This window comes from Gopherus flavomarginatus, chromosome 3 (genome assembly GCF_025201925.1).
Source record: "Gopherus flavomarginatus isolate rGopFla2 chromosome 3, rGopFla2.mat.asm, whole genome shotgun sequence".
Classification (NCBI taxonomy): Eukaryota; Metazoa; Chordata; order Testudines; family Testudinidae; genus Gopherus; species Gopherus flavomarginatus.
Genome location: NC_066619.1, coordinates 50594526 through 50620593, shown reverse-complemented (window position 1 = coordinate 50620593; position 26068 = coordinate 50594526). Strand labels below are relative to the sequence as shown.

The following is a 26068-nucleotide window of genomic DNA, read 5'->3' as shown; positions in this document are numbered from 1 at the left end:
TATAATGGTGTTATTAATTAAAACACTCTTTAATATATTTAAGGGGGGTCGCACTCTGAGGCTTGCTATGTGAAAGGAGTGACTAGTACAAAAGTTTGAGAATCACTGCATTATAATATCATACCTAACAGGCAACTGTCAGATGTAACTGGAAACATTTGTAACGTTGTGTCATATTGAGTTCTGAAGTACCTCTTAAAAACATCTGTTCACAGAAGCTACAAAAATGTAATACCTCAGGTACAGAGGAAACACAGATCACTGGACATGGAAAACTTAATAAATTCAATGCAATTAACTTCATTGGACTGTCCAGAATATGAGATTTAATTTAAGAGAATAAAATTCATAGCACTTTTGGTTGTGAAGTTGTATAAATCAATTAGTTGCTGTCATTTGTCTTGTTCAATCTGCAGCTAGGCAGAATGGAATAAAGGCACCTGAAGTTTCCTCTTAGTGGAGTAAAAGTATAGCTTTGACCTTCTAAGTCCCATGTACATTTTAGTCACTGCTATATGAAAGAAATCTGGTTATAATACAGTAGTCCCTTGACATGGTATTAACCTAATTTTGTCTTGTAGTGCAGAATGAACTCTGCATTAAGTCTTGAGCTTGATATTTTGGGAAAATGATTAAAAACACACTTTGCTCTTATCAACACTGCGTGACCAAATCTTGTTTTAACTTTGTTGGTGGACTGTAGTGTTGGAGCCAGATCCCCCAACACAATAGTTTCTCAGCATAGGTTGTCAACATCACAGCTGAGTCACTGAAACCTAGGGATGAACAGAAGTCAAAAAAAAACACTTGACATTCTAAAGGAGTAGCAGAATACATATATTTTAAAAATTATGTTAAAATGTATTTGTATTCTTTCTGTTAAACATCAGATTTTACATGACATTAAGACTAAGCACAAGGGTTATAGGCAACAGGGATGGCTTTAGAATATAATGGGTTTTTTTTAGGGCCGTCAAGCAATTAAAAAAATTAATCACAATTAATCACATTCTTAAACAGTAATAGAATACCTTATATTTAAATATTTTTAGATTTTTTTACATTTTCAAATATATTGATTTCAATTACAGCCCAGAATACAAAGTGTACTGTGTTCACTTTATATTTATTTTTATTACAAATATTTGCACTCTAAAAAACAAAAGAAATAGTAATATATTTCAATTCACTTAATTCAAGTACTGTAGTGCAATCTCTTTTTATAATGAAAGTTGAACTTACAAATGTAGACTTATGTACAAAAAATAACTGCATTAAAAAATAAAACAATGTAAAACTTTAGAACCTACAAGTCCACTCAGTCCTATTTCAGCCAATTGCTCAGAGAAACAAGTTTGGTTACAATTTGCAGGAGATAATGCTGCCCTCATCTTGTTTACAATGTCACCAGAAAGTGAGAACAGGTGTTCCATGGCACTGTTGTAGCCAGCATCGCAAGATATATATGTGCCAGATGCGCTTAAGATTCATATGTCCCTTCATTCGTCAGTCACCATTCCAGAATATATGCATCCATGCTGATGATGGGTTCTGCTCGATAACGATCCAAAGCAGAGCGGACTGATGAATGTTCATTTTCATCATTGAGTCAGATGCCATCAGCAGAAGGTTGACTTTCTTTTTTGGTGGTTTGGGTTTTGTAGTTTCTGTGTGGAGTGGTGTTCTTTTATGACATCTGAAAGCATGCTTCACACCTTTTCCTTCTCAGATTTTGGAAGGCACTTCAGATTCTTAAACTTTGGGTCAAGTGCTGTATCTATCCGTAGAAATCTCACATTGGTACCTTCTTTGTGTTTTGTCAGATCTGCTGTGAAAGTGTTCTTAAAACAAACGTGCTGAGTCATCATCTGAGACTGCTTTAACACGAAATATATGGCAGAATGCAGGTAAAACAGAACAGGAGACTTACAATTCTCCGCCAAGGAGTTCAGTCACAAATTTAATTAACACATTATTTTTTTAATAGCATTATCATCAGCACAGAAGCATGTCCTCTGGAACGCTGGCCAAAGCATGAAGGGACATATGAATTTTTAGCATATCTGGCACGTAAATACCTTGTAGCGCCGGCTACAAAAGGGCCACGCGAACACCTGTTCTCACTTTCAGGTGACATTGTAAATAAGAAACAGTCAGCAGTATCTCCCATAAATGTAAACAAACTTGTTTGTCGTAGCAATTGGCTGAACAAGAAGTAGGACTAAGTGGATTTGTAGGCTCTAAAGTTTTACATTGCTTTGTTTCTGAGTGTGGTTATGTAACAAAAAAAAATCTACATTTGTAAGTTACACTTTCACAATAAAGAGATTGCACTACAGTACTTGTATGAGGTGAATTGAAAAATCCTACTTCTTTTGTTTGTCATTTTTACAGTGCAAATATCTGTAATAAAAATAATAATATAAAGTGAGCACTGTACACTTTGTATTCTGTGTTGTAATAGAAATCAATATATTTGAAAATGTAGAAAAACATCCACAAATATTTAATAAATTTCAATTGGTATTCTATTGTTTAACAGTGCGATTAATGTGATTAATTTTTTTAATCACAGTTTATTTTTTCGAGCTAATCACATGAGTTAACTGTGATTAATTGACAGCCCTACTTTTTTTTTACATTTTAAAAAGCCCCAAAACACGTGGCTAAGATTTTTCAAATGACTACTGATTTTTAAGATGTTTGATTTTGAATTGCTCAATTTCAGAAACCTTTACATTTCTAATTTTCAAAAAGCGTTGCCCACACTCCCTATGAAAATCAGACCCTATTTAAGATATCTCAAATTTGGCATCTCCCAACTGAAGTACTTACAAATTACTAAACACCAGTAATGAGGTATGATTTTCAGAGGGAGGGGGGTCAGAACTTTATGCAAACTGAAAATTTTAATATGTCTGTGGTTGGACACTTCAAAATGGAGTAACTTATGACTAATAGATTTTTGCACACTATAGAGAATGCTGGTACTTAGTACATTACCTTTCTAGGTTTTAGCTTCTAGCATTCTTACCTTGTCCTTCCAGGCTCAGAGGTACACAACGTACTGAAAGTTCTGCTTTCCTAAGAAACAATGTAGCTTGAGACTAATCTTACACAGATAATGGTCCAAATCTTTCCAGAATCTGTGTTACTTTTTCCTGTTATTATTTATATTGTGGTAGCGCTGAGGAGCCCGGATCAGGGCCCTTTGTACTAAGCACTGTACAGTTATATAACAAAAAGACAGTTCCTGTCCCAAAGAGCTTACAATTTAAATATAAGACAAGAGCCAGCAAGCAGATACAGACCGACAAAAAACAGCACAGGGAAACAATGAGACCATATTATAGTGGTGTGGGAGCACCACTGTACTTAACATTGCATCATGACATCTGTTTATAGGTGGACCTCTAAGTTCTCTAAAATAGACATGCTTAGACAGATTTCTTTAAAATTTGGTGTGCCTCCTGGGAGCGTAGGGAAGTGTTAGTGGTCTAAATTTGGGGTCATTTGACCAAGGAGTTCCTGAGTTACAGACTACCCCCCTCAAAAAACAAACAGAAATTTCCTTCTGACGCCTTGTACTGTTAAACTGAGAGGTGCTAATGACTGTGCACCCCAGTTTTGCAACAGAAAAACTTCAAAATCAGACTCCAAAGAGAGACTGCTGAACTCGAATTAATATGCAAATTAGATACAATTAACTTAGGTTTAAACAGAGACTGGAAGTGGTTGGGTCATTACACTAATTGAATCTATTTCCTCATGTTAAGTTCTCCTCACACCTTCTATGAGTCATCTTGATTATCACTTCAAAGGGTTTTTTTTCTCCTGCTGATGATAGCTCATCTCAATTGATTGGACTCTTACAGTTGGTATGGGTACTTCCACCTTTTCATGTTCTCTGTATGTATAAATATCTTCTGTCTGTGTGTTCCACTCTATGCATCCGAAGAAGTGAGCTGTAGCCCATGAAAACGTATGCTGAAATAAATTTGTTAGTCTCTAAGGTGCCAGAAGTATTCCTGTTCTTTTCTCAGCTACACTGCAGCCCTAGCTCTGCAAGTGCACCCCAACACTGCATGAAAGCTATGAATAAGTTTTGAAGGAACATTGGTTAGGAAACTAAGGGTTCATGCCTGACCAGAAAATGTATACTTTATGACAGAGAAACATTACAAACTCTGACACTTCAGTGTTTCTCAGAGATGAGGTGCATTTACCGGACAGATCTCTGTCTCAAACATATAACTGTCAGTATTTTGGAACAGAATCCCTGTCTGTGAATTTCTCTTGCTAGTCCAGCCACAGACTTCACCCTCCAATCATTGTGAAACACAGTCAGGAACACCATTCCACTGTAAAATAGTTATCCTTCCTTCCAGGCACTGCATGTGAGTCACTTTATAGGAGGGGGGACATACCAGCAACAGAACAATTTGTGTACAAGGCAGTGAAGACTTTAGGAAGATGCATTCCCTGCTTGTGGTGGGGAGGCCTGGTTTCAGTTGTGGAGAGGGACCAGGTTGGAGAGGGGCATGCATTCATTGGGTAAGGGGCATGGCTGGGGAGATGTGCCTAAACAGGGCTGGTGGGGCCCAGCTTGAGTGGGTAGGGGTGTGTGTGTGTGTGTGTGTGTGTGTGCGTGTAAGGAGAAGGGGAAGGCGCCTGGCTCAATATGCAATTTGAGGAATGTGATATGTACAACTGCCTAAATGACTACTAACTCATACCAACAACATATTTTTTCACGTTAAACAAAAAACCCTAGGAAATTCAGTGGCAAAAAGCTACATTATCACAGAGTCATGGTTGCTTGGTGGTATGTTGTTCCCTTGCAGAATTCTGAGTTGAGCAAAACTCAAAATTCTGAAAACCAGGAAATGCGCAGCTAAGGTTGCCAGTACAACTTTAACTCTTCTGTCTTTCAGCAATGCTCCAGTACACCCTATTAACATACATACTTTTATTCTGCCAGTCCCACAGTTGCTGAAATGTACAAACTCTTTACATCCTTTTACAACCCATTCACTCTCACCTACGGGATTCTATCTAATGTTATCAGAAGACAAAAAGGGCTGGGGGAGAAAAAATGGTGCCCATACCACCTTCCCTCTGCCAGCAATGCCTGAATAGGTATATAGCACGTACTCATACTGGCCCTTGGCACTATAAGATTTGGGAGGCTTCATATCCTTGCATACACTTAGCCAACTGCTCAGAAAAACTACCAAACATGCAATTTAAAAACCATTTTACAGTCTTTTGTAGCTCCCTCATCCTGAGGGTGTGTCTACATTTGAGTTGGGAGGTGTGATTCCCAGCTCGTGCAGATGGACCTGCTCTAGCTCCACTTGAACTAGCATGATAAAAATAGCAACACAGCTAGGGTAGTATGGGTAATGGCTCAGGCAGCCATCCAAGCATGTATCTAGGGGATCCAGGCAGGTTTTTACTTGGGTAGCATGTCTGAGCCGCTGCCCATGCTACCCTGGCTGTGCTGCTATTTTTAGTGCAGTGGTTCTCATACTGTGGGTTGAGACCCCAGAGTGGGCTGTGAACACGTTTTAATGGGTCACCAGCAGTGTGCCCTCTAATTTTTCCCACCCATGTGCGGAATGAATTTTGTTATGTGCACCAATATGGAGGTGGGGATCAGGTTACAGGCCCCTCTGCCTGGGGCTGAAGCCCTTGGGCTTTAGTTTTGGTCCCTCTGCCTGGGGCGGCAGAGCTCAAGTGGGATCAGGCTTTGGTCCCTCTTCCTGGGGTCGTGTAGTAATTTTCATTGTCAGAAGGGGATCGCGGTGCAATGAAGTTTGAGAACTGCTGTTTTAGTATGTTAGCTTGAGCAGAGCTAGTGCAGTATGTCTACAAGAGCTTGGAATCACACCTCCTAGCTCAAATGTAGATGTTCCATTACTCACAGGATACTGTCTCAACCTACACTTTCACTTAACCATGATTAAAGCATTAGAATCTTCTTATATTCCTCCTCACTGCTGACAGTATCCTTTGTAATAAAAGCTCTATGCCTTGACAAAACCTAAACAATTTTTCATAGAGTGAAGCATAATTCATCTGGAAGGTACACATGCACGTCTTCCCTTTTCTCACAGATGAGAGGGTGCAAAACATAGATCCTCATATCACAATCACAGCTTTATCTCACACCTCAAAGTAATCCACTGATCTTGCAAACACACCTTGGCCATGCAGAGCTAACTAGTGCCTCCACCGTTCACTACATCTATATCTGATATTAACCACAGTTAGTCTACTTGGAGTATATGTGAAAAATAAATGCTTAGACTGCTCTCATATTTGTAATTGTAAATGGTGAATCATCATTGAACAGGTATGTTTCTAATGGGGCCCCGCAGGGATCAATTCTTGGCTTTATGCTATTTAACATTTTTATCAATACCTGGAAGAAAACATATTCCAGCTTGCTGCTGACAACACACTTCATTATAAAATCCCTGTACCCTGCTAATTTATATAATGTACACATTTGTGCATTGAAACAGTGCGTATTGGATCCTTAAGGTACACATGCAGCTCTTCCCTTTGCTTATGCGCATTGGTGGGTGCAAAAGATAGATTTCCTCATATCATAATCACAGCTCTGCCTCTGTCACACACTTCAAAGCAGAGGCTATGCGTGGGGTGGGCATGTGGGGTCACGTCTGCCCCTCTCCCCCTGATTTCTGCCTTCTATTAAGCAAGCATCCACCAGCAATAGGGGGCTTGCAAGGTGGAGCCATCGCAGTCCAGTGGACTCAGCAGGAGCGGCTGAGTCCCAGGGCTTTCCAGGGAGGGACCATCCAGCTGGGCAGCACACTAGGGCTGGGCTGGGCAGAGCCATAGGAGCAGGCAATGGTAGCAAGCGGGGCGGGGCTGTTCCTGGTGTCTAGCAGTGGGGAGCTGGGCTGGGGGTGGGAACCAGCAGATCCATCCCCACCTTCCCTGAAATAGCCATGAGTGTAGGGCTGTACAGGGGCTTCAGCAGCCACAGAGCCTGGCCAGAGGTGGCTCAGCAGAAGAGGGCTCCTTCTATATGTGGCTGCTGCCTCGGGCATAAAGCCTAGGGGATGGAGCAGCCCCACGGGCCCTAGGGCCTGGGCCTAGCGGGACGGCAGAGGGGCAAAGAGGGCTCTAAGCCCCTGCTTGGGGAGGCTTCTGTGGAATCTCTGAGTTCAGGGCAGGAACAAGCTGGAAATTGCTTCTCCCCCAACTCCAGCACTTATCGGAGGGGTGGAGAGGCTCCTCTATCTGGCGCTGTACCGGACTCCAGGCGGCTTTGGCATACGCAGAGCTCAGCATAGGCACTGACTTCCCACTTTGCAGTGGGTGCTCGATCTCCACCTCTGCCCCTGCTCCCCCGACTCTACCCCTTCCATGAGGCCCAACCCCAGCCCTGCCTCTTCCCACCCCTTCCCCATCCCCATTCCAATCTCTTCCCCAAAGTCCACACCCCAACTCTGCCTCCTTCCTGCCCCCTATTCCAACTCCTTCCTGAAATCCCCACCCTAGCCCCTCCTCCTCCCCTGAGTGTTCCATGTTCCCGCTCTTCTCCCCCCCCCCCCGGGAGTGTGCTAATGCCACCAAACACATGTTTGGCAGTGGCCGGGTGGGAAACGCTGGGAGGTAGGTGTAGGAGTGGGGATGTGGCATGCTCGGGGGGAGAGGAGGAGGGCCGGAGGGAGAGGGGAGCTTGGCTGCTGGTGGGTGCTCCGGCCCTGGAGCACCCATGGAGGCGGTGCCTATGGAGCTCAGCTACTTTTGTGGAAGGGTCTTGGGCTTTCCTGGGCGCCAGCCCAGCTACAGTCAGCAGGGAAGAAATGAGCCTGCTGGCCAAGCTGCACATGTGCTTAGTGCTCCTGCCAGGGGCTGGTTCTCTGCACAGTGCCGGAAGCAGGACATGCCCCACTAGGGGTGTCATAAACAGATAGCTAAGGGTTAATGTCTCTTTCACCTGAAGCACCTGACCAGAGGACCAATCAGGAAACCGGATTTTTTCAACTTTGGGTGGAGGGAATTGAGTGTCTTTGTCTTTGTTTTGCTGGCTGCCTGCTTTCTCTGAGCTTTGGAGAAGTAGCTCTACTTTCTAGTCTTCTGTTTCTAAGTGTAAGGACAAAGAGATCAGATAGTAAGTTCTATGGTTTTCTTTTCTTTGGTATTTGCATGAATATAAGTGCTGGAGTGCTTTGATTTGTATTCTTTTGGAATAAGGCTGTTTATTCAATATTCTTTTAAGCAATTGACCCTGTGTTGTATCATATAATACAGAGAGACCATTTGTATTTTTTCTCTCTTTTTTATATAAAGCTTTCTTTTAAGACCTGTTGGAGTTTTTCTTTACTTCAGGGAAATTGAGTCTGTACTCACAGGGAATTGGTGGGAGGAAGAAATCAGGGGAGATCTGTGTGTGGGTTGGATTTGCTAGCCTGATTTTGCATTCCCTCTGGGGGAATAGGAAAGTTCTTTTTGTTTCCAGGATTGGGAACAGAGAGGGGGATCACTCTGTGTAGTTTCACAGAGCTTGTGTCTGTGTATCTCTCCAGGAGCACCTGGAGGGGGGAAGGGAAAAAGGATTATTTCCCTTTGTTGTGAGACTCAAGGGATTTGGGTCTTGGGGTCCCCAGGGAAGGTTTTTCAGGGGGACCAGAGTGCCCCAAAACACTCTAATTTTTTGGGTGGTGGCAGCAAGTACCAGGTCCAAGCTGGTAGCTAAGCTTGGAGGTTTTCATGCTAACCCCCATATTTTGGACGCCAAGGTCCAGATCTGGGACTAAGGTTATTACAAGGGGTTTATGGAGGAGCAGCGGGGCTGGGGGAGCAAAGGAGCAAAGCAGGGAGGGGACAGCAACAAGGGAAGTTGGGGGAGAAGGTAACAAGTAGGGGAGCATGCAAAGGACTTATGGGTGGGCAGCAGAGGTGAAGCATGGGGCAGTCAAGTGCCCCCCCACTATCAACAGTTACACATTGTCTCTACTTCAGACAGACATTGAAATAGGCTTTGCAGTAAACTGTTAAACATTCATTATGTAAATAGTGAAAACAACTATATTAAATTAGTATTTCTGTTTATTTACAAACACTTATTTATCCATTCATTGAGCTCCATTTGTCTTGGGGACAGGGAAACAATTACTTTTTTACAATCCTCTGCATATTCAGTTTCTGTCTGTTTCATTATTAGTTACTTTTCGTGGCACTCTTTTTAGTTCTGGAGTTTGGACTAAGAACTAATTCATAACTGAACAAAATAAATACACAATAGAATGCTTTGTATGGTGAATAATATTCATAAACCCAACAAAAACTATATTAAAATCTTTAAGAGTCTAACAGAAAATAATGAAAACTCACAGTTCAAAGTAGGGATGACAATGAATTCCCTTAATAGGTCACTATTTGAGAATCCCTGATTCATTTTGTAAGAGGTGTACTCATATGTGATTAAATGTTATCTTTAAACTAAAATAATTGCTAACTGGATGGGTAGCACTGGGGAGCTCTGTCCAGTTTAGTTGAAGCTGCATCAGCTCCCAGTTTGTCAGCACACTGAGTTTTTAGGGCTTTTTTGCACTGGTGTAGAAACAGGGATCTGATTGTGTTGGTGCAAGATCCTAATATAATGGAGCCTTGGTCCATGACTGAGGCTTCTAGGCACTACAGTAATACAAGGATAATAGTAGTTAATAATAGTATAGATACACTGGTATAAAAAAGACTTGGACCAAGATAAATTGTAACAATAAAAATAACTTTTTACACTGGTGCAACACATCTATAAGAGTTTTCACTGGTACACTTATGTTGGTGTTGCTCTTCTGATGCAAAAAAAGAACACAGACAATGCCCAAGTTTCTTCAAATCCATTTATGTTTTTTGTTTGTTTGTTTTTTGCAATAGGAATTCTAACATCACAGGGTATTTTTTTTTTAATGATTATTACTTCCCACACAGATTTGTGTCTTACCAAATACTGTATGTAAATGTATTCCACTAGAATTATCCAGTGGTCTCTGGGGCCTGTTATCTTCAGAGGAAATTCTATGCAATTCTACTAACATACCGTATATATTCGTTCATAAACCAAATTTTTTTAGTAAAAAAGGGAAGGCCCAGAGAAGGGGGTTGGCTTATGAATGGGTATAAGGAGGGAGAGGTGGGACACTGCGCTTCCCCCCCAACAGAGGGAGCAAGGAGAGGCAGTGGAGCCCAAAGGGAAGAGGTGGGGCCAGAGTCTCTCTGCTTCTGGCCATGCTGCTCTCCTCCCAGTCTCTGAAGCAGCTGTAGTTCCGGGGCTGGCAGCCTATAGCTGTGCCGCTCGGCCCTGCCCCCCAGAACAGGCTGTGGCCGCACTGCTCGGCCCACTGGAGCACACTGCGGCTGTGCTGCCTGGCCCAGCCCACCAGAGCAGGCTGCGGCCGCACTGCCCAGCCTGCCAGAGCAGCTCCAGCCTGGCCAGAGGCATCCTCCCCAGATAAGGTGGGAAGGGATGGGATGGGGAGAGTGTGGGGGTCCCGGGTTAGGGATGGGATCTTGTGGGGGGTGGTCACAGGGTTACTCCCGTCACTTTCAGCTTCTCCCCTCACAAAAATTTCCCCACCAGTTGCTGTCCTGGCCCGTCAGGGTAAGCAGCGGGCACGCTGGGACACTGTTTACTTAGGTTTATCTCCATGCCTGGGGATGGCCCACTAGCAGCTTATCCTGATGGCCCGGGAGCCAAAGTTTGCTGATTCCTGAATTATAGGGTCGGCTTATGAACGAGTTATAAAAAAATCCATTTTTACTTATCTGTCTTGAGGGGGTTGGTTTATAAACAAACCAGCTTATGGTAGATCTTCATAGCTCTCTGTCGTAATTTTTCCCTAGCTTTTGCAGCTCCTGTTTGCTGTTTTTATTGTAACAACTTGAATAAGTTACTTAATTGTGCTAGATTTCTCCTAACTCTGATGTTCAGATGTCACTTCCTTGAGCAATTAGAATGTGAGAGTATCATTGGAATGGGAAAAAGTTGATGAAGAATGCTTGAAATGCTTTTGATGGAAATACGCATAAAATGTCCATTTTCTATTAGATATTCAGCATGTCTGTTAATTGAAATAATCATTACCATTGAGGGTGGGCTGTTTTCCTCATCAGTCAAATTAGGCACTCAGATTTTGTCATTCCTTTCAGTAGAAAAACTGAAAACAGGAAATATTCTCATTGAATATTTAATATTTCTTAATTTCTCATGAGAACATATTTTATTTTACACTGTACACTTTTATATATTATTCATGCTGCCCTCTGTACTTGGATAATACTGTTTTTGTCCTGGTTTTTATATTAAATGTTTGCATCACTTCATGTTGTACTATTATTCAGCATCCAAAATATTGATTATACAGATTGGAAGGAAACATATTTCTTCTTTAAGCATGTCATTATGGATCCTGCTCTAGGTGTGCATCTGCCTCATGTGCACAAGATTTGAATCTTTTGAATAACAGTGTCAGTTGGGGCCATGCCTGTGCTGGTACATATCCTTGTGCCCTTCCCTTCACTTGAGGTCATAAAGAGCAAAGTGCTGCAACTCTTCTTCAGTTCCCTCTTATGCTCATGGCAGCGAGATGGAACTAGCAGTGTTTGCTTGCTACCCCTTAGAATTTTTTATCCTTTGACTTAGCTATTTAGGGATAAATTCCTTTCCTTTACTCTGTTGTTCTTGATTTCTTATTTTTTCCAATGAAACAGTTTAAAAAAAAAGTGACTTTTTCCTTTGGCACTCAGTGCCTTTTTCTGTACTAAATAGTGGACTCAAAGCCTTCAGGCTTTAAACCATGCCCATCCTGTGATGGTTTAATTCTTCTGACCGACAGACACAGCTGCTGGTTACTCTGCCTCGGTAAGAGCCACATCCCAGATCGGTGTTCAGCATGCAGATCTTTTTCTGCCAGGACACAGAAGTCCAGGGACAGAAGTCCACTGAAGTCCTGTCTGAACCGTTATCTTCTTGGACAATCTATGTGGATGACTTCAGACCCCAAAGAGAGAGGACTGTCTTCAACAATGGATCGAACACCTAAGTCCTCTTCTGTGGGTGCCTCTGCCAGTGGGTACTCAATCTACTCGATCAGTGTCAACAAAAGATCATTAGCGTCAGGCAAGGATTCAGCACTAGAGTCCAACCTAGCACCAGCTACCCCTGCAGAGAAGGCCAGTACTCCTCTCTAAGGCAGCCTCTTCTCTAAGGCAAGAGAGGCCCAAACATAGGGACAGACATGGCTCTGGTCTGTGCTTGAGTCCTAAAATAAAATGCTGGGACACCCTTCTGGTACTATCACTCATAACTGATAGCTATGCAAACTAGGGTAGCTTCCCTGGATCTGGGGAATCCCACACTTACTCTGCCCCCCACCTACTCTGTGTCTCTTGGTACTGCCTGCCACAGGTTACTCCATGCTCCATCAACCCTGCAGGCTCCCCACTGGTGCTAGCTGATCCAACAGTGGAACAGATCTTTTGCTGAGTCTCTGGAACATCCCAGCAGTAAATAGAGCACCCTTCCCCTGGCTCAGGATGGTGAAAGTCATAGGCACCCAGCCCACATGCTACCAAACTCAGTTCTGCCCTGAGCCAGCACGGACTGTGTCACAGTAGGGAGCTCTGGGCTGGGATAGGGGCACTACCTTGGAGGGAGGTGTAATCCATACAGCCTGTGACTCTCCCTCCATCCCCCAGGCTTTCTGTCTTAAGTAATAGTACCAGAATAGTGTTCTGGCTCCCCCTAAAAGTCCCAGAACGACAGTCTGGTAAAACTCAACCCTGCTTCTGGCACCAGTACCTGTCTTCTGATAAGGAGGGGTGATATCCTCTATACTGAGGCATTCACAGTCAGCACTGGTGCATACTTCTGAACCGTTGGGCACAACCACTTGATGACATCTACGATTCATCACCTTCACTGGGGCACACTTCATCTTCCACATCCAGCACAAAACCATTTCCCCTCAGATCAGGAGAGGACTAGAGGCTCTTTCTTTAGAGCTCCTACATATCCTTCACAGGCAGTGCAATGGCCTGGTCAACCACAGGTGAACCAGTCTTACCAGTACTATGTGTCATCATGGCCCTATTGGGCATCCTGGGGATATGCATTCCTGGCTTGCAGGATTTAATTTCATCCCTACCACTCCATGAAAGAGGGATCTGAGTCTCTCACTGTATCTTTGCCTAGACCCCTGTCAGCTGACAGAGATGAGCAAGTGGCTGAGGAGGAGCAGGCCCCAGAACCTCAGAAACAACATTTTTTTCCCTCCTAGGGACTGATCATCTTCCTTCTTGGACAAAGCCATTTCTTCAAGCCTGATTTCAAAACATTTCAGGAGTGTTCTTCATAATTTCTGAGACTCTTGATATTGAGACCTCTGTCAGAGGGAAAAGTTCGCTAGCTGTTTGATATCCTGCACTCATTTGCTCCTGATCGGAAAGCCCTACCTATCAGTGATGGCATTCTAGATCCAGCTAAGATCCTTTGGCAGACACCAGGTACTCTACTGCCTATGGCCAACAGAATAGAGAAACATTACCGGGTACCCCTTAAGGGATTTAACAAGGTTATGTGCACCCATCAGTCTAGGTGCACCCATCAATCTAGGGTTCCTTGGCTACTATGCACACCTGTCTCTGCTGTGCATAAATAATCTAAGCAGGCAAAGAGCACTCCCAAATCTAAAGACCCCCCAAGAAACTGGAGTTATTTGGGAGAAAGGCCTGTTTCTCAGCATCACTATAGCTGTGACCCACTAGTTACCAGGTTCTCCTTGCAAAACATAATTACCTCCCATGAGACAGGTGTCTCTTTTCATATATGAACTTCCATAAGTTGCCATAAAGGAGCTGAAATACATCATTAAGGAAGGCCAGCTAGTAGCCAAAATGTCACTACAAGCAACCATGGACACCTTGGACACAGCAGCCAGATCAATGGCCAATGCTGTGACCATGTGCTGCTTGTAGCTTCATGACCACAAGCTTAAGGCATCCATGAAGAGGTGCAAAACACTACTGAGGTCTTGCCCTTTGAGGGAACATAACTGTTCAGTGAATGTACCAACACCTTGAATTACCTCCAGAGATTTCAGGACTACACTATGCTCTTTGGCCATATACACATCAGCCCTGAATGGCAAGCCCTTTAAATATCAAGGGCAGTCTAGGCAGAAGATGCCTACCTGCTCCCAGAATAGATCTTCTGAATACTAACCTAGGAAGAAGCCAAATATTCCAGAAGAAACTGTTTCCTTTCTTGACCAAAGGTGTGTTCATATCTGCTTCCAGGCAGCATTTTTGACATGAGGGTTGAGACCCACACTGTAATCTCCCAATAGGTGATACCTAATTTGAATATTGCCTTGCCCCTTTCCATCAGATTTGGTCTGTTATAACAATGGACAGATGGGCGATGAAGTAGATATGCAGAACTATGCCATCCAGTTTCACTGCTTAGCCCCTACCTACACTCTTTCCTTGTCCTGCTTCAGGAGCCCTTCTCACAAAGCCAATTAAAAGAAGTGGCTTCTCCATTTTGATTATGAGTCATAGAAGAGATACCTCTGGGAGTACAGAAAAGAGGCATCTACTTGTGATGTTTCTTTGTCTTAAAGAAAAAAGTGTTCTTCATCCAATCCTAGACCTGAGAAGACAACAAATATATATGCCATTACAGGTGCATGATGGTAACATTTGCTTCCAATAACCTCTCCCTTCAGTTTCAAGATTAGCTTTTGACCTGCAGGATGCATATTTTCATATCCCACAGGCAGTATCTGTGATTCTGATTTGATGAGTGCTCCAGTGCCCACCTGTTCTGTTGCTTATAGCTTTTACTAGAAGAATGAAATAAACAAGAATCTGTTCAATTTCACTACAGCTATTCAGAAAGCTGTGGGCAGTACTGAAACAAACAATTATGTCCCTTTGTGTTGCTACCTGGGAAAGTTCTGAACAGTATAAAAATGGGTACTCTAATTAGTCACAGATTAGGCACAGTCTTCTAGCACTTCCCCTCAACCCAAAGCAGGTAGGGAGAGGTAGATTATTTACCCCCTTGTTAATTTGCAGCAGCTGTCTAGGTATCAGAATAGTGGAGACTCCACCATTATGCATGAAGCAGCAAAGAAGTGAGCTTCCTCCCATTTGCTGGAGTTGTACAGGAATCTGCACATTTATCAAACACCTCCTGGCTTGAGGCTTATATTTTAAGGGGAATCCTAAAGCAAAGTGTAGGTGTAGCACTCTGGCAGAAATCCCAACTCCTTCTCCTTCTCCTTCCTTGTAGCTATATCCTCATAATATGGGGAAATGCTTTTAACATTCATATCAGCCTCTTTACAGTAGGTCACTAGTATACCTCTCGAGCCCTAGAGACACTTGGATCTAAAAAGTGGCATCCTTTTACATAATAATGAATGTAAAGGTGTGGTACTCTGTATACTGGTATACAGGACTCCAAACATAACCATTTTATTGCATTCAAAACAATAATAAATTGTTACCCTTTTAATTTAAATATCCTGGCATAGTTGTTCTGTTTTTTTGCTCACTATCACTAACATTAACACCCTCAGATCATGCGGGAAAGCTCCTTTCATAGCGGTAACAGTAAATGTTGTTTGTTCAGCATTATTGGATTGGGGATGTCAAACCCATTTTTCAAAAGGCTGATTTCCATTTTAATTATAAATTTAGGACCCTTGGTCCTCAGCAGAACTCCTACTGATGTCACTGGGAGGTCCGCAACAAGATCAAAAGTAGGATATGGCAGGATGGATTTGATTTAAACCATGATTTAAATCACTAGTCAAGAAGACTCGATTTAATCATGGATTTCTACATAAAAGTGCATTCTTGTTGGTTGTTATAACCTTAATACGTATTCTTCACAACTCAGAGATAGATGTAGGTTTCATTTTTAGAAGGTACACACTATACATTTTTAAAGTACTTTATTTTGAAAACTTTTCAGATTAGTTTTACAGCTATATCAGAAAATGAATGATTGTTTGGTTATTTCATTTATCAAAGGTAATTGAAGCAGATATTTATGAAGTAGTGGGAGGTGAACTATCTCCAATTCAACAGGTTAATCATTAATATTTGGAGGATTTTCTTGCCATGCTGTATTAGGAGGAGAACATCACCAGACAGACATTTAAATTGTTTTATTTAACTAAAACAACAATGTTATGTATTATGGATTTTTTTCTTCAACAGCAAACATATTTTAACAAAACAAGCATATGAATTTTTGAATTTAGTTAAACATTCAAGTTTTTTAAAATCAGGTTTGTTTTTGTTAAAATTGTTTAACTAAAATAGTTAATGATTTTTATTTTATTTTTTTTAAAAACCAAAAATTAAATAGACTATGTCAGCCAGGTCAACGTGAGAAACTTAAAATATTTGCTTCCGCAGCTAACTCAGTAGTCTTCCAGATTATGAATAAACAGGAAAATGAAGGTGAAAAGAAAAACAAGCTTTCCTGCTTTTTCAGGTCCCAGACGATTTCTCAATTTGGAACGAATTAGTCCAAAGGAAGAAAATAGTCTTTCAACATCAGCAGAAGAAGCTACTGCTGTTAAAAGCAAGATTATCACTTCAACAGTCTCTGAATCCAAGTGCTTAAGTGACTTCCACCAGTTCACTGGTGTGACTTTAAACATCTTTAAAACATCATCAGCAAACATATATTTCTTGAATGGTTCACCCTTAGCTCTGAAGTTTATTATAGTTCACATTATGGAGGGGTGATTGGTGGATGTGCATGTCATAGCCATGCAACTCCTCTTCTTCAGCAGTTAAGGTTTGACCCTGGTACCGAGTATTGAGAATATTTGCAAGAAAATGAGCTGGAGATAGTGCTTGTCCCATTCATTTTTGTAATTTAACTCGGTCATTGCATATTTCTCTTTTTAAGATCTCACTCAGTTCCTTCCAAATTTCAACAGTGTCAGCAACAAAACAGCTATTTCCCTGCATTTTGTTCAAGGCTATAGAAATAGGCTTCAGGATACTCAGCATGTGTTCAACATTTCTCTTAAGCCCAATGTTGAGAACTTTGGCTATGACAGTGCCATCTATTTTTTTGTGATTTTGTTCACAGATGGTCATTTAAGTCGCATTCTGTATCACTCAGTGGGAAAATATTCTCATTTTTAGCACTAGTGCTATTTCTGTCCTATGTTTCTTGTCCATCTCCATCCTCTTCAGTTTCTCTCCTCTCTTCATCTGCATTTCCTCCCGTGCATCAAGTCCTAGTTCTCATCCCCTCTTGTGGGTTTCACTCTCACCACTTCATATTATACAATTATCAATTGTGAAATAGTTAACGAAGGCATGAAATCTCATAGTTAAGATTTAAAATTAACAGTTCAGTGTCATTAAAAGGGGTTGGGGTCATTCACACCACTCATTGCCTTTGTGCTAGGCTACCTGTTGTTTCAGGAAGACCACTCTGAATCATTAACACTCAGTTCTCCTTTGGATGACTGTCATTAAGTACTCCTCAGGGAATTCTGTGCCAAAAAAATAAATATTAAAATTCTGTAAATTTTAATTGTTAATAAATTTGGAAGTTCCAACATGGCAGTGGGGAGCACAGGCCACTAGCTGTATGGAAGTGGGAGATCACCCTGCAGCTCTCCCTGGACACATGAAGCTGCACCCAACCCTGACACAGCACAAGGGCTGGGCCTGCCCCGGAAATACCCCGGGGCCTTGTCCATCTGCACCAGGCATGAGCAGGCAGGCTCAGCCCAGCAGGATCCAAGTGTGGAGGGGCTTGGTGTGGGGTGAGAGGGTTCTGGGTGGGGCAATCTGGGTGTGGGTGGCTCAGTGGGGGACCAGATTGGGGGGGGATCTGGATGCACAAGGGCTCATTGGGGGCATAGGCGCTGACTCCGTGGGTGCTCCTCTGTAGCCCCCCCATCAGCTTCCACCTTCCCCACAGCACCTCCCACCTCGCTGATCAGCGCCTCCTTCCTCCCTGCGCCTGTCAGGTCTTTCATGGTGTGCAGGAGGCTCTGGGGAGGAGGAGTGAGGGCAGGGTGTGCTCGGGGAAGGTGGAGAAGAGGCAGGGCATGGGTGGCACCTTGGGGGGAAGGGGTGGAGTGGTGGCAGGGCCTGAGGCAGAGCCAGGGGTTGAGCACTCCCTGGCACATTGGAAAGTCGGCGCCTGTGATTCGGGGGGTTCCGGGTGTAGGGGCAATGGGACTTTGCCCGGGGGGGGGGTCCCAGTGAAGGTGGTTGGGGCTCAGCAGGGCAGAGTCTGAGTGTGAGGAGACGGGGCTCAGCAGAGTGGTCCAGGTGCTGAAGGAGTGGGGCTTGGTGGGGTGGGGCCCAGGTGCAGCTGATTGGGGTTCAGTGGGGTGGGGTTCTGGTTGCAGGGGGCTTATAGGGATAGTCCAGGTGTGGGATGGGTGGGGCTTGTCAGAGTGGGGGTCTGAGTATGGGGGGCTCAGTGGGGACTGGTCTGGGTGCAGGGGAGGGGTCTGGATGCAAGGTGGGGCTTAGCAGGGGGGTCTGGGTACAGGAGGTGAGGCTAGCCTGGGTGGGGGTTCAGGTGTGGGGGGCTCTGGGTGTGGGGGTTCAGGTGGGGTGTGAGGCTCAGCAGGTGGGTCTGGGTGCTGCCGGATGCAGGGGGTGGGCAGCAAGGTTGGGGGTGCAGATGCAGGAGGCTTTGGAGGGGGTTCTGGATGTGGGGAGAGTGAAGCTCAGTGGAGGGTTCCGAGTATGGGGGGTTGAGATGCACAGGGGTTGGGCGGACAGGGTTATTAGGATGCAGGGAGCGGTGGGGTTGCGGAGTTTCCTGCAGCTGGGAAGGTTTTTGGGGATGGGTCTGACCAGCCCCAGCCTCACCTTGTTGGGGAAGGGGGAGTCCCATTCTTCACTGCACAGCTGGGACTAGCAGCTGGGCCTGGCGCGGAGTAGGAGCCACCAGCCTGGATGTCCCCAGCTCTGCAGTGATTTACCTCTCCACTGGCTGCTCCAGGTGTTCAAAAAAAGGTGCCCGCTTTGCTCGAGAGGGGCACATGACTGCTCCTGCCTCCCTTTGCTTCTTCATCAGAAAGTCATTTTTGTGCAAGGAAGCAAAGAAATCTGTGGGGGGACATGAATTCTGCACACACATAGTGGCACAGAATTCCCCCAGGAGTAGTTAAGGCCTCAAACATTTTTTTTTAAACGAAAGATCATGCTTGACTGACACTTAAAATTTAGGTCAACGTAGCTACATCACTCAGGGATGTGAAAACTTCACCACCCTGACATAACTATGCTGATCTATGTTTCTGGTCTTGCTACTATTACTTGGGGAGGTGGTGTTCCTACAGCAATCGAAAATCCCCTCTCACCAGCGTAGGCTGTATCTATTTTACGGGGTTATGTTAGCATGCTGCAGCACTGCAACTATGCCAATATAGTTCCTGTAGAGAAGACATACACTTAGGGCTTGTCTTCACTGCTGGGTTAAGTTGACGTAAGTTACGCTACTTAAGTTACAAAGCTTAGGTCGACTTACCCCGACGTCTTCACTGTGCTGCATTGATGGGAGACACTCTCAGGTTGACTTACCTTACCCTTCTCGGGGAGCTGGACTACTGGAGTTGATTGGAGAGCGCGCTGCTGTCGATTTAGCGGGTCTTCACTAGACCCACTAAATCGACACCCGCTGTATCAATTGCAGCAGCATTGATTTCCCCAGTAGTGAAGACCAACCCTTAGGCCAGTGGTTCTCAACCTATTTACCATTGTGGGCTGCATATGTGGCCCACAATGTGTTATGTGGCCGCATCCAATACTACATATATGGCCCTGAGGATGTCTCATGGGCTGCAGCTTTGTGCAGATTGCGCCACAAGTGGCCTGTTGGCCGCAAGTTGAGAACCAGTGTTTTAGGCTCTGTCTACGCTAGAGAGCTTATGCCTGTGCTCCTGTAAGATCTCCCATGTAGCCGCTCTATAGTGACAGGAGAGAGCTTTCCCACTGACATAATTAAACTGCCCCCAACAAGAGTGTCTCCATCTAACAGTGCTTTCCACACTGCCACTTCTTTCGGTGTAACTTATGTCATTCAGCATGTGTTTCTTTCACACCCCGAGCAACAAAAGTGCTAGTGTAGTCATAGCCTATGAGTCTTCAGAATTTGAATGGGCTACATAAATACATAAAATGGGCTAGATCTTGCCTGTGGGCTAGGTGTTTGACACCTGATTACTAAAATATATATTACAAATAAGTGTTCCTGTGCTCTGGGGGGAAAAGTTTAGCTGACTAGAAGTAAACTAAAACTGACTAGAACTGAACTGAAGGTTTCCCATTTCAGTGATGTAGTACACTAAAATATCTTATTATGGCTCAATTTTGTGGAAATAAAATTAGAAGAGGAGTTTCTGGAGGGGGGAGAGGAATAATTTGTTTGCTTGTGAAAGGCTGCTAAAATTGAAGATTGCATCAATAATGGAAGTCAGTGGGCCGGAGAGCAAGAATGATTCTACAGTCCAGTGGTTAAAGCATCTATTTGGGAGGAGGGAGACCTAGGACTAATTCCTCTGCTCCAATGACTCTTTCATTTTCTAGTATCAAAGGGGTAGCCATGTTAGTCTGGATCCGTAAAAAGCGACAAAGAGTCCTGTGGCACCTTATAGACTAACAGACATATTGGAGCATAAGCTTTTGTGGGTGAATACCCACTTCATCAGATGAATGTCATTTTCTAGTTACAGTGGAAACTTCAACAGGAGAGATGGAGGGAACCCTCTCCCCATCAGAAAAACCCAATAGCTCAGTGGTCGGAGTTAGACCTTGCTTTGTTCAAATCCTCCCCCCCCATGTTGCCTGAGGGAGGAATTGAACCTGGATCTTCCACATCCCAGATGAATGCTCTAATCAATGGGCTAAAAGTTATAAAGTGGATACCACTATCACCTGTTCCTCCTCTGGCTGTTTGGGTAGTGTGGGATGCCTAACTTATTCTTATGTGAAAAGCCTTAGGTCCCTAGGCCATCTGGCTCCATTTGTGGATCACTGAGCAGCAATATACACCTACCTCTGAGAGGGGCTGCTGGTTAGAACTCCCCCATCTCTCATTGGCTTGCTTAAGCGACTTCCCACCTAAAGGATCACATCCCTTGATGGATAGGGGCTTAGTCCCTGCTGCCACTGTTCAGAATATACTCTCCTGCATAACTGCGGTGTTTTCAGGTCTGTGGGGCTATTGCTACTGTTGCTGTCTCAGGTTTTGGGAGTGTTGCTATCACCCTCTGGGCTCTATGGGGTGGAATGTGTATGAGGGTGCTGCTGAGGTGGTTGCTGGGGAAAGCGCTGAGTGACCGTCCGTCACTCTCTGGAGGAGAGAGGGGTGCTGCCCTCGCCGGTCGCTGACTGTGTGGCATGAGTGGCCATGCCCCTGCCCCTGCTGCTGGACATTGCGCTGATGTGGATCCATTAATGCCTGATAGATCATGGGGTTTAAATCGATTGTTTTATTGATCCTCTCACGCTGAGTGTGTGTGACGCACCTGGAGCTTGAGGCAAGCGGCTGCGGTGGCTGGTGCCGCCGGCGGAGGCAGAAGGGCTGAGCCGGCCGGGTGGACTGGCGGTGGCACGGCGGGCGCTAAGACCCGGGAGGACGCGTCGCTCTTAGAACCAGGCTGCAAATTCGGTGTGAGTGACTCAGTCCGCTCAGCGCACGCACGCACGCACGCACAGCAGGCGGCGGTGGCTGGGGCTAGGAGCAGGTCAGTACTGCTCGCCTTGGTCTGCCACAGCTCTATCGGGGGAGGCCGCAGCGCGCGCGGGTCCGCCGCTCGGTACGTGCGCGCGTGCTGGGGCGAGAGCGGGCCGCGCTCCGGGCGCAGCCTCCCCTCCCCTCCGCTGAGGCCTGTAGCGCTAGTAACCGCGGCCGCCTGTGTCTGTGTTTTGCAGCGACCCAAGATGGAGTACGAGTGGAAACCCGACGAGCAGGGGCTCCAGCAGATCCTGCAGCTGCTCAAGGAGTCGCAGTCCCCGGACACTACCACGCAGAGAGCGGTGCAACAAGTATCCTTGGCCGGGGCCTACCGCGGAGCTGGGGCCGGGGCCGGGGTCGCTGCGTGCCGCGCGGAGGCCGAGCCAGTCAGGCGCAGTTGAGCGCTGGCTGCTGTTTCCACGGGTTCTGGCTCCGCGTCCTCCTCAGCCCTGGCGAGGAGGAGGGGAGGACGGACAGGGGCTTCCCGGGTTTGCGGAGCCGGGGCGTGGGCGTGAGGGGCGCGGCGAAGTTCCCGAGGAAGGGGAGAGGGAGCGGTGGCTTCTTCGGGTTTCAGGCCCCGCTTAGTGGGGAGGGAGCCGCCACAGCGCTACGAGCGGCTGGAGAGGCCCGGGGGCGCTGTTGGCCCAACCCCCGCCCAGGTACTGAGGTGGGCGGCCGTGGCGCGGGGTTTGAACCGCCGAGGGAACCCGTGGGCGGTAATGTTACCCGCCTCCTACTCCTGGCCTCCGGCCCGAGCACCTGTTGCAACCCGGGAGCTAAGTGGCGCTTTTCTTTTTAAAGCCTGGGCCGGGCCATGCCGCTCTGGTATCTGCCACTTTCCCGGGTTACCCCACGCTGGGCCTCTACCAGCCCCCAGCTGCAGCAGCGCGGGGCTCGCCTTCCCGGAGTGCTCCCCGCGCCCTACGGCCGTGCACAGGCCTCTTTCCATAGAGGGCTTGGGTGGATCCCGCCAACAGGGTTGGGGGCAGGCTGGACATAAGGTTTCCTAGTTGAGAAATGCTGCTCCTCCCTTAGCCCTGACTGGTGGGGCTAAACTCTGTGATGTCTCTAGTCTGCTTTTTTCTCGGGAGTCAGCCGTAGGAGGAGGCTCCGGTCGCTCATTTAGCAGGACATGTGGTATTAGCAGCTCTGTCAGAGTGCCTCTATATTTTGTGTATGTGTGGTGGATATGGGGTGAGAGGGGCCCTGTTACATGTCCTAGTGCTTTTATAGAGAATGGAACAAGCATAATCTGGTGGTGGTAGTAGCTGGCAAGTGTATTTCCATTGGCCTCTTCAATCTATAGATGAAAGTTCAGTTTTTCCACTGTGAAAACAGTACTGCTTGCAAGGAAGATTTTTGAAAGAGTGAATTGTTATATGACTACACCATGGAAGGTAACCTGTCAAGGGAAAATGAATTTTTGTTTCTTGGATTCTTTTTGCCCTGCTTCTATTTTTATATTAGCAGTTCTGATTTTGTGCACTCTGAAAGTCTCCAATGATGATGGAGTGACTAGTCAGACTAGCTAAACTTTGGGCAGGAAAATGTTTTTGTTAGAGATTCATCATCCCCTTCTCCTTTCGTGAAGATACAAATACTAAAACATCTAGGAGGTCCTTCAGGAAAAAAACAGGTAGACATAGTTGATATTCTTGATACTTTCAAGCTATCAGATTTAACTTCCACTTTCTGCACTCTTTCTCCCCACCTCCAAAGAACTGGTTTCTTCAAGGCTTTATGGTCAGATTAAGAATACTTCTAATTTTATTTATAAGTTAAATGTAGTTTATTTCAGGTTCTGTCTCCCTTTTTGAACTCATGTGATTTTTATAAATAAGGCCAAGATTTTGTCACGGATATTTTTAGTAAAAGTCACAGACAGGTCACGGGCAATAAAGAGAAATTCACGGAAGCTGTTGGTAACTTCTACTAAAAATATCCGTGACAAAATGGGGAGCTTGTCTGCAGGGTCCCCACACTGCTTGTGGCTTCTGGGGCCCACTCTGAGCTCTGGGGTCCCCACGGCGGCTGGGAGCTTTGGGGTCCCTCCACTTCTGGCTGCCGTGGGTGGCAAGGGAACCGACTTCCGTGACATCCATGAAAAAATTGTAGCCTTATTTATAACTGCATTTTTCCAATTTAAGATGTTTCATTTCTCCCCTTTTGCTGTGTGAAAGACCGACACACAAATGGGAAACTGTGCATTTGACAGTACTCTGAGTATAAAGTAAACCCCAAATTTAAAATAGAGAATTTTTAGTCTTTCAGTTACCGTAATCATGTTGGTTAACAATAGATTTAAATTGTAGTTTTTAAATTGTCTCCTTGATTAATAAGGTATTTTTAGATTATTAAAGGGATACTATCTTGTTCTACTTGTCTCAATTTCTAAATTAGTTTAAAAACAAACAAAAAAAAAAACCCCTCTCCCCCAAATAAGTCTGATAGCATATTTCTATAAACTTAAATTTCTGTTGCAGTGTTCTTAAACAGTTGTGTTGGTGAGTGGCATCCTGAAAAATGAAATGATTAGAAGCTGACTAAACAAAAGTGAAACTAGTTTGTCATTTCATCAAGCTGAGAAATGCTAAGCAAATAGCATAGATAGTGATAAGTAAATGTAATTTTAACTACCAAAGATACTGATGCAGTCTTAAGACGACTTGACTGCATCCCATATTTGTAACTTTTTGTCATTCTAGATGTTTGATGAAGGATGTAATCAAAGGGAACTTTCATATGCTGAATGCTCCCAATAGGAAGGGAAATGAAAGATATCTAATGTATAACTTATTTTAATTTTTTCCATTTAGGTTTCATTTCTTTTCATTCAGTTTTCTTAAAATGACATTAGTAGCTGTCTGCTGTGCTGTGACACTCCAGCATATGCCATACAGGTCTGTCGCATCTTACGCTGAGGTTACTTTCCGCAGTCAGCACGTAAAGCAAAAATCGCGTAAAGTCAGAATTACGTTGAGTGTAGTGGTGGGCAAAATCGCCCACGCTACAGGTACAATATTAAAATTGTTGTTTTTCTCTTTTTGTTTTTTGCCGACTGCATAAAGCTGAAATCACACATGTTAAATGTGCGTAAGATGCGACAGACCTGTACCTTAAATATGTACTCTGCTGGTGTTGGCCCTGTCAGTAACCTAGTCCCAGATTTGGACCTTAGCGTCCAAAATATGGGGGTTAGCATGAAAACCTCCAAGCTTAGTTACCAGCTTGGACCTGGTACTGCTGCCACCACCCAAAAAATTAGAGTGTTTTGGGGCACTCTGGTCCCCACAAAAACCTTCCCTGGGGACCCCAAGACCCAAATCCCTTGAGTCTCACAACAAAGGGAAATAACTCTTTTCCCTTCCCCCCTCCAGGTGCTCCTGGAGAGATACACAGAAGCAACCTCTGTGAATCTAAGCAGAGGGAGTCCACCTCTCTAATTCCAGTCCTGGAACAAAAAGCACTTCCCTCTTCACCCAGAGGGAATGCAAAGTCAGACTAGTAAATCTAACACACACAGATTTCCCCCCTGACTTCTTCCTCCCACCAATTCCCTGGTGAGTACAGACTCAATTCCCTGGAGTTTCCCCACTAAAGAAAAACTCCAACAGGTCTTCAAAGAAAGCTTTATATAAAAAAGAAAGAAAAATACATACAAATGGTCTCTCTGTATTAAGGTGACAAATACAGGGTCAATTTCTTAAAAGAAATATGAATAAACAGCCTTATTCAAAAAGAATACAATTTAAAGCACTCCAGCAACTATAGACATGTAAATACAAAAGAACATAAAAATCCCCTATCTGATCTTTGGTACTTACAACTGGGAAACAGAAGATTAGAAAGCAGGAAATAGAAAAATCCTCCTCATAGCTGAGAGAGATTCAGGCAGACAGAAGACAAAGAACTCAGACACCAACTTCCCTCCACCCAGAGTTGAAAAAATACGGTTTCCTGATTGGTCCTCTGGTCAGATGCTTCAGGTTACTTTTTTTTCAGGTGAAAGAGACATTAACCCTTAGCTATCTGTTTATGACAGGCCCTAGTAAGTGGCAGATTTTTACTGTTTTTATTATATGATGCAGTTTTGAAAAAACCTCTTTTAATATAACTTGTGGAACAGTGCTATATAACAAAAATGCCACTTGATACATTTATGGGCCTGCTTCAGCAAGTCACTGAGATTGCTGTCCTATCACAGCATGATGCTTAATCATGTGGTCCAGTGGGACATGAGCCAGCTGCTACAAACTTAAGACACTTTAAATTGATTTTTGT

At 44.6% G+C, this 26068-nt stretch overlaps 1 protein-coding gene across 1 annotated transcript in view; it reads left to right on the top strand.

The window, feature by feature from the left end:
- The window catches only part of TNPO1 (transportin 1), a 158285-nt gene that overhangs the window by 7733 nt on the left and 124484 nt on the right, over positions 1-26068 (top strand). The window contains exon 2 of the mRNA XM_050943752.1: positions 21985-22098. Coding sequence (XP_050799709.1) covers positions 21985-22098 — 114 coding nt within the window. The remainder of the gene's footprint in view (positions 1-21984; positions 22099-26068) is intronic.